Source organism: Monodelphis domestica, chromosome 6 (assembly GCF_027887165.1).
Source record: "Monodelphis domestica isolate mMonDom1 chromosome 6, mMonDom1.pri, whole genome shotgun sequence".
NCBI lineage: Eukaryota > Metazoa > Chordata > Mammalia > Didelphimorphia > Didelphidae > Monodelphis > Monodelphis domestica.
In genome coordinates this window covers 139353951-139367038 of record NC_077232.1, presented here as the reverse complement: position 1 = coordinate 139367038, position 13088 = coordinate 139353951, and the positions used below count along the sequence as shown (strand labels likewise).

The 13088-nt window shown below is 38.0% G+C and overlaps 1 protein-coding gene across 2 annotated transcripts in view; it reads left to right on the top strand.

Annotated features, from left to right (window-relative positions):
* The window catches only part of SCFD2 (sec1 family domain containing 2), a 500196-nt gene that overhangs the window by 455018 nt on the left and 32090 nt on the right, over positions 1–13088 (top strand). For both annotated transcript variants that reach the window (XM_001371348.5, XM_007496459.3), the window contains exon 6: positions 4585–4730. In XM_001371348.5, coding sequence (XP_001371385.2) covers positions 4585–4730 — 146 coding nt within the window. The remainder of the gene's footprint in view (positions 1–4584; positions 4731–13088) is intronic.

Genomic DNA, 13088 nt, shown 5'->3' with positions numbered 1-13088 from the left:
ATCCAAAGCAGTTCAGAAACATTCCAGCCACTGTGCAGATCTGTTTGCCAAACAAAGAAAGTATTAATCCTCAGAAAAGAATTATGAAGTATTTTCACTATGCTTCTGGGGGCAGAGGAGGCATCATTAAGTGATGATGCTACTGAAAATATACCCTATGGAAGGAAGTTTGAAAGTTAGCCAGGAAGACAAAACTGACGAAAAGAAAATAGTTTAGAAGGAATTCAGAAAAAGATGAAACCAGTGTCACCACCTTATCTCATCTATCTGGAACAACTTTAATTTTGAAGGTCGATGTACACAGGGGAAAAAGCAAAGCTGGGCAATTTAGGGTGTACCCAAATGACTGGGGGCCCAAAGAAATAGAGTACCAGGCTAGTAGGAAGCTAAATAAATCCTGTTCTGTTCCCAATATGACCCATCAGTTTGCTCATTTTTTTCTGCCTTGTCTCTATCCCTTTTTTTCTCTTCCTTCCATTCTTTCCAAATGCAAATTCAAGGAATTTTAAGTTGACTTTCATCTTTTGGCCATAAAGTATGGCTTTGAGAACAAAAGAGAAAATATTGCCAATACAAGGAGAGTCAAGAAAGGAACTAAGATTCTGTCCCAACTAACAAAGTCAGTAAATGAGGAAAAAAACACAAGCTTCCTTTGACTGAAGGACAAGATAAACAAATAGGAAATGCCCATCGTTTGAACACATGCCCTTTGTTCTTCTTGACCCTATCTTGGCCTAATTCACTCAACCAAGAGAACTGACTCTTCAGGCTTCCAGGCAAGTCAGAGACACAGCAGCAGCAGCCAGGGTCCTGATGAGATGGCTTTGTTTAGACAGAATTGGAAACATTCTACAAAAGATTATAAAGCATGCTTGTGTCAAATGGCATGCAGGATTTTAAGTTACCTTTGATCAAAGAACCAAAAGCTACTTTGGGGTGTATAGTTATGTTTTATTTTTCAGTTGTTTTAGTTATGTTTAACTCTTTGTGACCCCATTTGGGGTTTTCTTGGCAGATGTACTAGAGTAGTTTGCCACTTCCTTCTCATTTTACAGATGAGGAACTAAGGCAAAAAGGGGTAAGTGACATACCTAGGGTCACACAGCTAAGTGTCTGAGGCTGGATTTGAACTCATGTCTTTCTGACTCCAAGTTCAGTGTCTCTCCACTGTGACACCTAGCTGCCCCATATAGAGATAAATATCTATATGTATATTTGGATTTTTTAAAATGTTTACAGAAACAATTAAAATAAGTAGCAACACTTTGAGACCTCTTATACATCGTCTCCCATAGAAGGGGATTATAAATCTCTAACTGAAAGGGACTGAAGAATCTGACATAATCCAATCCCTTCATTCTACAGATAAGGAAATCAAGGCCCAGGGAACTTGGCCAGCTTGACCATTGTCACCCAAGTAGTGTTGTATGTTGAAAGCAGGATTTGAATTTTCTTCAGAGACATTGTTCTTTCCATTATAATAAGTATCTGTGTTCCAGGATGCTTGCTTTGGGACTTACATGGTTTTTTAAATAAGGGACTATGGAGATTTTTCCTTTTGAGTTATAATCTTGGCTGCTTACAGGAAATTTTTATTTTAGATGCAATGTTTATTGTATCTGGTTATTTACTACCCAGCTTCTCTGAAAAGCTTTTTTCTTTTACTGTGTTCATTTGATTTTCATTTACCAGGAATATAACCAAGAACAGTTCTGCAAATTCCCCCAATTAAACTAAGCTTTACCAAATGTACTCAGCAAAGACTTTTTTTCTATCCCAATTGGCCATCAGAAATTTTATGAATAATTATATAGCTCACATTTAGTACTTAGTATTGAACATCAATTCACTCACTTTCCAAAAAGCTAAACCAGACTGTCATCATGTGAAATAACAACGTTAATCCTTCTGCTTATACCATTTCAATAGCCTCTAAAAAAGTTGTAACAAGAACACTATGTATCAGATTAAACATAATAGTACTCTCTTTCTTCTTGATACTGATAATTGTGAATCTTAAAATTTCTCAGACTTGTGAATCTTAAAAATTTCTCACACTCTACCTTAGAACATTTGTTTAAGGCTATTCCCCATTTTAAACAATGAAGGTACTTAGGAATGTATGTGAGAACTTTACATTACTCCACCCATACTTAGGCATACTTTAGGGGAAGATAAAATTGTAAACTCCTGATTGAACAATGAAAAGTCCCCAACCCATACTTAAAGTGAAGCAAAAACCCTTAAGCTAGGTCTGTTTTTAGATCTAATACAAAGGGGTGCTAAGTACCTATGAAGATCAAATTATTCAGACAACTTGCAAAGGACAAGATTAGTCTACTCAGGTATGAATTACTCAAAAGTTTTAGTCTACTCAGGTGTGAATTAAGAATGGTCAGTCCTTTGGAAAACGTCTACTGTGATTGGTAGATGTGAAAACTTAGGGGAGGTGACATAGGAGAAAATTCTCTTTAAAAGGAGGTCAGAAGGCCTCTGAAAAAGTAATTCAGCTATGGAGCTGAATTGGAGGCTGGTATCTGTCTTGGTGGCTGAAAGGGAATTCAGCTTTGGTAGCTAAGTTAGAGCTCAGACTAGTTGGAGTAGCTGGGTCTCTCTGAACACTAGAATCTTGCTTGAGACAAATCTTGTGGTGAGTGATTAAAGACTGACTTAGTTTTCTCTCTTAAAGCTCAGGCCTAGGCCATTGGCCTAGGCCCTTTTCCCATTATTCCCTCTTTCTCTCCCCTTTCCTAATTCCTTTATTTGTATTAATTAAAATCTCCATAAAACCCAGCTGACTTGGGTATATTCAATATTTTGGGAATTTTTCCCATGGCAACCACTTTATTTTTAATATAAACCAAGACACTAAAAATTATCTTTACAGTTTTGGCTATTCAAAGTCTTGAAATCCATGTTTTCGCGGTCACAGTTTATGGCAACCACTCTTTTGTCTGTAACATAACGATAGCTGGTATTTATATATTGTTTTAACGTTTGTAAAATGCTTTTTGTGATTATCTCAACTCAACAACCCCAGGAGATAAGATTTACAGTTATTGTTCTCATTTTCAGATGAAGAAACCAAGTCTCAAAGAAATTAAATGACTTGGGACAGCTGGTTGGCTTAGTGAATTGAGAGCCAGGCCTTGAGAATGGAGATCCTAGGTTCAAATATGGCCTCAGACGCTTCCTAACTGTGTGTCCCTAAGCAAGTCACTTAACCCACATTGCCTATTCCTTACCTCTCTTCTGCCTTGGAACCAATACACAATATTGATTCTAAGTGGGAAGGGAAGGGAAGGGAAGGGAAGGGAAGGGAAGGGAAGGGAAGGGAAGGGAAGGGAAGGGAAGGGAAGGGAAGGGAAGGGAAAGGGAGGGAAGGAAGAAAAAAGGGAAGGGAGAAAGGAGGAAAGAAAGGAAGAAAGGAAAGAAAGGAAAGGAAAGGAAAGGAAAGGAAAGGAAAGGAAAGGAAAGAAAGAAAGAAAGAAAGAAAGAAAGAAAGAAAGAAAGAAAGAAAGAAAGAAAGAAAGAAAGAAAGAAAGAAAGAAAGAAAGAAAGAAAGAAAGAAAGAAAGAAAGAAAGAAAGAAAGAAAGAAAGAAAGAACATTATTGAGGAACTATGATTTCCTAGGGACTCACTCAATAGCATTCTTGACCAAAGCAAAGATAATGAAATTGTTTATAAGAGAAAGAAGCTGGCTGGGTACCACTACCAGAGATCAGTATCGGGGTGACGCTTTTGTGTGTTCTGAATATCCTGTGTCTTTCTGCTGATGTATTACTGTTAGTCTATAATCGATGAAAAGGTTGTTATTTTTCTTTTGACAATCATTGTTAATATGCTATCTGATAAAAAGACAAGAAGAAATTCTCTTTGGAACAGAAATCTCAGATTGATTCTTTAATGTTAAATATTTTCACAAACTTTCTTCAAAAGTCTCATTTTAAAGTGTCAAGAACTTTGTTACTTCTCATTTCTATGAAGGACGTATTCCTATTGTATTTAAGGGACTATTAGATGATTGGGACTTTTTTTTGTATGGACATTTGACATTTGAGGTCTAGATTTTTGGTGTGGAATATCCCTCCACCAATGAAGATTGACAACTCTTGGCAAGTTATAATCAGAGAGTTACCTGGGATCTCATTAGAAGCCACCGCCATTATAGGGTTTTTAAATCTTTGTACTTGTACCCCCAATGCCTGGAATACAGGAGATACTTAATAAATACTTGTTGAAGGGCAGTTAGGTAGTATAGTGGATCAAGGGAGTCAAGAGGACCTGGGTTCAAATCTGGCCTCAGACACTCACTGACCCTGAGCAAGTCACTTAACTCTGTCTCAGTTTCCTCATCTGGAAATGGAAATTTCCTCATCCTCAAATGGAAAATGAAGTAGAGAAAAAAAATACTTCAGTCAGACATGACCGAACAGATCTGAGATAGCTCAGTGGGAAAATAACCAGAGAAAATTAGGTAAAAAAAAAAATTCCAACTATTGTATCTTAACTCAAAATATCATTATTAAAACACATATTAAAGTTCCCTTTTTACTCTTAAAAATGTCTCTGTGTTGTTTCAGGCTGTGAACCAGAAATTAACCTGACATTTCAGAAGGCCAGAATTGCTGTAGATGAGCTCTTTGAGTTACTTCATGATATCACTGCAGCCCGAAGTCTCATGAAACAGTTTAAATCTGTGTATATCCCTGGAAACCACACCCATCAGGCAAGTAATATGTATGTACAAATGGCTCTCTGATCTATGCTGGATTGTTTCCAATTATACTTCTCTTTGGGAAATGGGTTTCATAAAAAAAGTTAAAAGAGCAAAAGAATCCCAACGCTCTTTCGAGCAGATAGAATTTTATAGAAGTTGAGGCAATAATGAGGCAGAAAGATTCAGTAGGAGAAGCCCTAGATGTTAAAGAGTTTGGGATCCAAGTCCTGGGTCTACCACTTATCATCTGTCTGTCCATGTGCAAGTCATTTACCTATTTGGTGGCACTTTGCAGTCACCACATATAAATGTTCAGTAATCAGGTTTTTAGGTGGCTAGGTGGTACAGTGGATAGCAAACTGTCTTGAAATTAAGAAGACTCATCTTCATGGGTTCAAATCCAGCTTCAAACACTTACTAGTTCTGTGATCCTGGAAAAGTTATTTAACTCTGTTTGCCTCAGTTTCCTCATATGTAAAATGAACTACAGAAAGAAATGGAAAAACCGCTCTACTATCTTTGCCAAGAAAACACTAAATGGGGTCATGAAGAGTCAGACATGACTAAACAATAACTATTCACTTTTTAACAATGTGGTCTAGAATTTTCCCAGGAATCCAAGTCAAGTTGGATAGTTTACTTTTTAGATTCAGTTCCCCTTCCCATATTGAAAATCAGGATAACCATTGCTCCTCTTCAATTTGTGATATCTCTCCTATCTTTCAAACAATCCTACTGATGTTGTCTCTGCTTATTTCCTTCCTTTCCCCTCTCTACCTTTGACCTTAAGTAATTTGCCCAAGGTCTTACAGAGAATAACTGTAGGATTTGGACACAGATCTTCCTGATATCCAGCACTAGATCTCATATATGAGAGCCTAGTGAATAGAGTTCTGTGTTTGGAGTCCAAATGCCCTAGTTCAAATCTCTCCTCTGATGCTTATAAATATAACTGTTGAATGCCAGAGTCCATTGGTATGAGATTCTCTGCTGACTAGTAGAGATCAATACCCTGCATCTACATAAGTGGAAGAGTGAAGTTTGTCAGAGAAGAGAATTCTTTAGGTTCTGCAGTCATTTGAGGTATTTTGGGCTTTAAACTTCAAGAGAAAAGATGGATGAAGCCAACTCCACTTTGAACTGCTAAAGGAAGAATAAGACTGAGGAAAAGCTAACATGTGAGGAACTAGCAATCTCTATCATGTCCCTGTCTTGACTTGCTAGCCTAGAAACTTTAGGAAGTTTCCCCTTTGGGTAATTTTAAAAGGCAAGCCTAAATGGCCCATCTACAGCAATACTTCTAGAACTCTTAGCAAGAGATAATTAATATTATTGACCTGAGGTACCTCACTTCCAATGGGAGAACTTCTTCACTCTCTACTCTCTGCCATATATTTTCCTATGTACACGTTCTCTGATTTCTGGTTTACTACCAACCTGGAAAAAATAGGGGTTTTTGCTTGGTGCTATGAGGGGTCATTCTGGAAGTGTTATTTGAAGGGAAAGGAGTTAAGCCTTGAATATAAAGCTTGGGATCATCCTTTCCTTATTAAGCAACAGTAATCAAAAGTTTAGCTTGAATCTGAAAATCATGTCACCCAGATGAATGATGTTTAAAAGAGAAGACAGAGATAATTCTAGCCTGGCACCTCTTCTCTCAGAGGGCAACAGAGTAGCCAAGCTTCTGGTTCCAACTGCCTACTTCTTCTCCTGGCAGAATCAAAGCATATCTTGGAGAAGGGTGGGGGTCGAAGAGACCAGAAGTTTCTATTCCACTTCCCCTTTGAGCCACACAGTGACATCCCCATGTTGCATGTGAGAGTTGGCCCTTTACATCAAACTAAAAAGCTTTTGTACAAACAAAACCAATATAACTAAAATCAGAAGGGAAACAACAATTTGGGAAAAAATCTTCATAGAAACCTCTGACAAAGGTTTAATTACTCATATTTATAATGAGCTAAATCAATTGTACAAAAAATCAAGCCATTCTCCAATTGATAAATGGGCAAGGGAAATGGATAGGCAGTTCTCAGATAAAGAAATCAAAACTATTAACAAGCACATGAAGAAGTGTTCTACATCTCTTATAATCAGAGAGATGCAAATCAAAACAACTCTGAGGTATCACCTCACACCTAGCAGATTGGCTAACATAACAGCAAAGGAAAGTAATGAATGCTGGAGGGGATGTGGCAAAGTAGGGACATTAATTCATTGCTGGTGGAGTTGTGAACTGATCCAACCATTCTGGAGGGCAATTTGGAACTATGCCCAAAGGGCGACAAAAGAATATCTACCCTTTGACCCAGCCATAGCACTGCTGGGTCTGTACCCCAAAGAGATAATGGACACAAAGACTTGTACAAAAATATTCATAGCTGCGCTCTTTGTGGTGGCCCAAAACTGGAAAACGAGGGGATGCCCATCAATTGGGGAATGGCTGAACAAACTGTGGTATATGTTGGTGATGGAATACTATTGTGCTCAAAGGAATAATAAAGTGGAGAAGTTCCATGGAGACTGGAACAACCTCCAGGAAGTGATGCAGAGCGAGAGGAGCAGAACCAGGAGAACATTGTACACAGAGACTAATACACTGTGGTATAATCGAACGTAATGGACTTCTCCATTAGGGGCGGTGTAATGTCCCTGAACAACTTTCAGGGATCCAGGAGAAAAAAAACACCATTCATAAGCAAAGGATAAACTATGGGAGTGGAAACACCGAGAAAAAGCAACTGCCTGAATACAGAGGTTGAGGGGACATGACAGAGGATAGACTCTAAATGAACACTCTAATGCAAATACTATCAACAAAGCAATGGGTTCAAATCAAGAAAACATCTAATGCCCAGTGGACTTACGCGTCGGCTATGGGGGGTGGGGGGGAGGAAAAGAAAATGATCTATGTCTTTAACGAATAATGCTTGGAAATGATCAAATAAAATATATTAAAAAAAAAAAAGAGAGAGTTGGCCCTTACTGTACAAGCTTTGTGTCCCAAAGCAAGCTGTTGGATATTTCTTTCACCTCATAAACTCATTAATACTGATTTATAAAGTTTTAAATGAGTGGTGGTTTACAGTAGTGAAGGGAGTTCCCACATGGGAATCCCCAAACTGATGGAATCTCAAATTCTTCTCAGGTATTAGGAATAGGCCTTGTTCAGGAAGCCCTTTCATGAGTGTTCCTCTTTTTGATTCTCCCAGCTACCCTGTGAATTAATGGAAGCAGTTATAATTGACCTCATTTTATAGATAAGGGGTTAAGGCACAAAGAGTGGTAAAGGTAGGCCTTGAACATGGGACTCCTGAGTCATAGGGCAGTGCCCCTTTCTTCTCCACCTCACAGTCTCTTCTATTGCCTGAGCCCTGAACTACATAGGAGCATTTAAATTAATTGTGGTCATGATAGCCATCTAATATTAATTATCTCTTGCTAAGAGTTCTAGAAGTATTGCTGCAGATGGGCCATTTAGACTTGCCTTTTAATTAAAAGCAAAAATATTTCCTCTCTTTATTTAGTGAACTGGGTATCATAAAAATAAGAGAGAAAATTACTTAGCTAATTAATCATATGTTGCTTGGTCATTAAAAAGAGTGACCTTATATACTCCTAAGTCTTATTCAAAATGGCATACTTGAGCTCTGATATATGCTAACAATTAGAAGAAGGTCAAGAACGGAGTAAGATGTGCTGGATTTATTATAAATAGGCAGAGTAAGGAAGGACCCTAATGAGATCCTGTAGTATTTATGGCCATCATGATGACTGCTCTGGCCAACCTCATGTAAACATTTAACATTTGTAAATCTTATCTAAGACACACATGAATTGCAGTTTCTCTTACAAGTTTCAGTTTAGTGAGTTTTCCAAAAAGAGGTCACATTGTGACAGCATACCAGGTCTCTCCTACTCACCACAATATGGGGTAAGATGGGCCAGGATTTCTGCCTGCACGCCATCACTCCCAAGTTTGGGGGTTCATCTCTGGACTGGCAGGCTCAAGAACCTAAACTCATCTTCTGTGTCCTTCTTCAAAATATCAGGATTTGGGCCATTCCCTTTGAAGAGGAAAGGGAAAGGAAGGAAAATAAGCATCTATGAATCACCTACTTTTTTGTGCCAGGCACTGTACTAAGTACTTTGTAAAAATATTACTTTATTTGATGCTCACAACAATCCTAGGAAGTATGTGCTATTATTAGTCTCATTATACAGTTGAGGAAACTGAGGCACACCATGGTTAAATGACTTTCCCAGGATCATACAGCTAGTCAATGTCTGAGGCTGAATTTGAACTTGGGAATTCCTGCCTCCTAGCTTCAGCTCCTAGTTACATCTGACTCTAGTGATAAGAATCTCATTTCCAGTGTTAGGTCCTTGTGATTACAAATAATGACGCCTCATAAATGGTCACATGTATTCTAATTCACACTATTTGAAGTTATAATTATTGAAAATATGGTCATTGGTTCCAACTCCATGGAAATATGAAGTGGGAATTCAAATAATGAGCAAGTTGCATATAAAAGCATAAAAAGTTAGAAGAGAGGTTTCCTGGAGAAGCTAGGTGTTAGAGTAGCTAGAATGCCAGACTTAGAGTCAGAAAAACCTGAGTTCAAATCCCACTTCAGACCCAGTAGCTTATGTGATCCTGGACAAGTCATTTCATCATTTTAGCCTGTTATCTATAAAATGGGGTGCTATCAGTCCTTTCCTTCAGGGTTCTTGTGAGGAGCAAATGAGATAATGCCTCTAAATGTCTTGTAGAGCTTAAATATGTCTGCTTACTACATTTCAGCTATCACCTTCATCATTATTTTTGCAGATAAAGGGAACTACAGGTAGACAAAAGGCTGGAGCTGACTCCTGTTTAGGAGTTGACTTTTTTCTAACATCCTTTCTTTCTTAACTTTTTTGTATCATGGACCCTTTTGAAAACTCAGTGAAACTTAATCCTCTTCTAGTAATAATGTTTTTGAATGCTTAAAATAAAATAAATTAGATTACAAAGGAAATCAATCATAGTGAACTATAGTTAGAAAAATATTTTTTGGAGTCAAATTCACATATTCCAGTTTAAGAACCCCTGTTCTAGGCAATTGAAGTTCAACCTTTTCCCTTATCCAGCTCTATTTCCCTGATCCCTAATATGTATACATTCTTTATTAGTTCCACCCTATTGCTCCTCCTCTTTCCAAGCTGAGATGTCTCTAGGGTTCTCTGAGGACTGAGGAAGAAGGAGATCTGGCCAAGTCCCCCAGTCCTTAGTCCCTGGTCACCTGAGTTGCATTTCTGGTTCCTATAGCTCTATGAGGAACAAGTGTACCCTGGTCTCCAGCAGATTTTTTTATTTTTTCTATATCATTCATTTTTGTAAGTAAGGAATCTTATAAAACCAGAATTCCCAAACATAAACTCAAACAATTGAAAAATCATATACCCTTCGTATGCATTGTGACTCCATCAGTTCTTTCTCTAAAAGTGGATAGTTTCATTGTCATATGTCCCTTGGAATTGTCCTGAATCATTGTATTACTGAGAGTAACTCCATCTACCACATTTGATCATTCCACAATATAGCTGTTACTGTGTACAATGTTTTCCTGGTTCTGCTCATTTCACTCTGCACCAAGGTCTTTCCAACTCTTTCTCAAATCTTGTTCATCATTCCTTACAGCACAATAGTATTCCAGTACCATCATACACCACAATTTGTTCAGCCATCCCCAATTGATGACATCTCAGGGTCTACTTTTGAGCTTATGAACCACCATTTTTCTTTCTGTAGGCAAAGCCAAAGGCACCCCTTGCTTTCCTATTGCCAGTTAACTCTTAAAAACTGGCTGCATTCATTAATGTAGACAGTATAATTTATCCTAGATCCACAGAGTACACTCCCTCAGATATATCTCCCACACAGACATATGGAAAGGGAGACTTTCCATCCCACAAGCTCCAAGATTTAATCTCTTGTAGTCAGCAAACTCGAAGATTTCATTACTCAGGAAAAACACAGAGCATGAAGGAATGGTAAATATCTGCAGAGAGCACACACTTCTCTACAACTTACCCATGCTAACCAGCCTTAGAAAGGGCCTTCTGTCCAGCATGGTACCTCGCACAGAGGAGGCACCCAATGTTTTTCCATTTATCTGTTCATTTGTAAATAACAGGGAAGACCGGTGTATCTGTCTACATGGCACATCCTTTAGTGGCATTGCCAGAGATGGATTATTGAAGTGAATGATTAATTGTGGGTCTAGCCCAGTGTGGTGACTCTAATGCCTTTAGTCTCACAAGCATTTATTAAGTGCCTACTTCAGTGGCTATAGCATCGAGCCTGGAATCAGGAAGATCTGAGATCAAATCCAGTCTCAGACACTTACTGGCTGTGTGATCCTGGGAGAGTTGTCTAACCTCTGCTTGCCTCAGCCTCCTCATCTGTAAAATATGGAGAAAATAATATCACCTAACTCCCAGGGTTGTTATGAGGCTATGTTTATCTCACTAAAAATTGTTTCACTAAACCCAAAGTACATTTTGGATTTAACAGATTACAAATATAGTTCAACAAAAACATTGTGAACCTAAATACAGAATTCTTATATGCTAAGAAAGCATCAAGAAGGGTTCATTCCTGAAACCTGTATAGAATCAATTCTGAAAGCCACACAAGCTGCTAACGTCTCCCTGCTGACCAGACCAATTTCTACAAGGAGGCAGGGGAGGCGACATCGCCCAAAGCTGAAGCTAAGAATGATTTTTTGTTCTTGTTATCTTTTCTGTGTTAGAACTAAGAAAACCTTTTTTAAGCCTTTTCTTTAAAGTCTTAATACCCAGTGAATTATCGTGGATGGTCAGACATCTACAACTTCATGACCTCTTCTTAGCCCAGGTTTTCAATTGGTTGTATTTATTTCAGGGACTCGGTTGCCTGACAACTTGAACACAGCATTTTTGTTTTGTTTAAATAATATTTACCCTATAATTTCTCAAAGTAAATGCCCCTGTTTAATATGAGCCTTGATCTCTTTCCCCAAATGTTGCAATGTTTGATTTATTGCTGTTTTTCAGCTTCAGCATCATGGAGCTAGTAAAAAGATGTTGTTCTTCAGAAGTGTGGCTCATGACCTCTTTCAGACTTAATAGCATATAGATCTGCCATGCTAATCTTGGCATTAGACTGGATGTGCCCTAAATAGATACTTTCTGTTTTTTATGCTTCTTGCCCAATTAACAAGGAAATTCAAAATCGGTAGCACCCAAAGGGACATTTTCCAAATTGTACAAGACAATATGTACATGTTGGAGCACTCATGTGATTTAAGCATGGTCCTGGCTCCTTCAGCTCTGAGATTCCATCCCAGGCCCATGTGTGGGCTTAGCTCACCTTAGCTTTCCAAATGGCTTCTTCTACTCATGCTCGGTGGTCTCAGGTTATGATCCCTATGTTCTCAATGACTGTATCCTGTGCCCTCATCTCATTTAGACTCATTGCTTGAAATATCTAATCAGCAAACCGTTATGGTCAAATATCAAGCATTAATTCAGCATTTTTCCATGTGTCATGCATTATGCTGGAGACTGAAAGACAAAAAATAAAGCAGTTCTTACCCTCTAGGAACTTGTATTCTACTGGAGAAAATAATAGCAAAAACAACAAAAAAAGGAGTAAATGCTAAATATATGCATAATGGTCACCCACTTGATATTGACTTCTTTTGCCCTGCCGTCCTGCCTTAGTCACCTGTAGCCCTATCTTTAGATACATCTCATTTCACTTTTCAATTTTCTCTCTTTTTTACAAAATCTTACTTTCCATCTTAGGATCAATACTGTGTATTGGTTCTAAAGCAGAAAATCAGTAAGGGCTTGGAAATGGGGGTTAAGTGACTTGCCAAGAGTCACACAAGTAGGACATGTCTGAGGTCAGATTTGCATCCAAAACCTCCCATCTCTAAGCCTGGCTTTCAATCCAATGAACCACCTAGCTGCCCCATCAACTATTTCTTTATAACAAGGAAACCAAAAGAGTTTAAAATACACCTTAGTTTTTAAAAAAATGTTTTAACTCATTTTCCAAGCAGAGAGATGTAGCAGCAGTCAATTTCGACAATGGCTTAAAACAAAATTATTTGTAAAGTTTTATGAGGAAAGTTGATGGAAGATTATAAGCAGAATCATCTCAGAAACAGGGAGAAGCAGTAGAATACAAAAAAAAAAATTAAGAATACTTCAGTAGAGCCTCAACTAAGCAAAAATTATCCTAAGGGACTTCTAAGCATAAAAATAGAAGGAAGATAAATAGAACAACAGGAAAAGTCTACAATGATTTTTTTATACAAACTTTTTTTTATT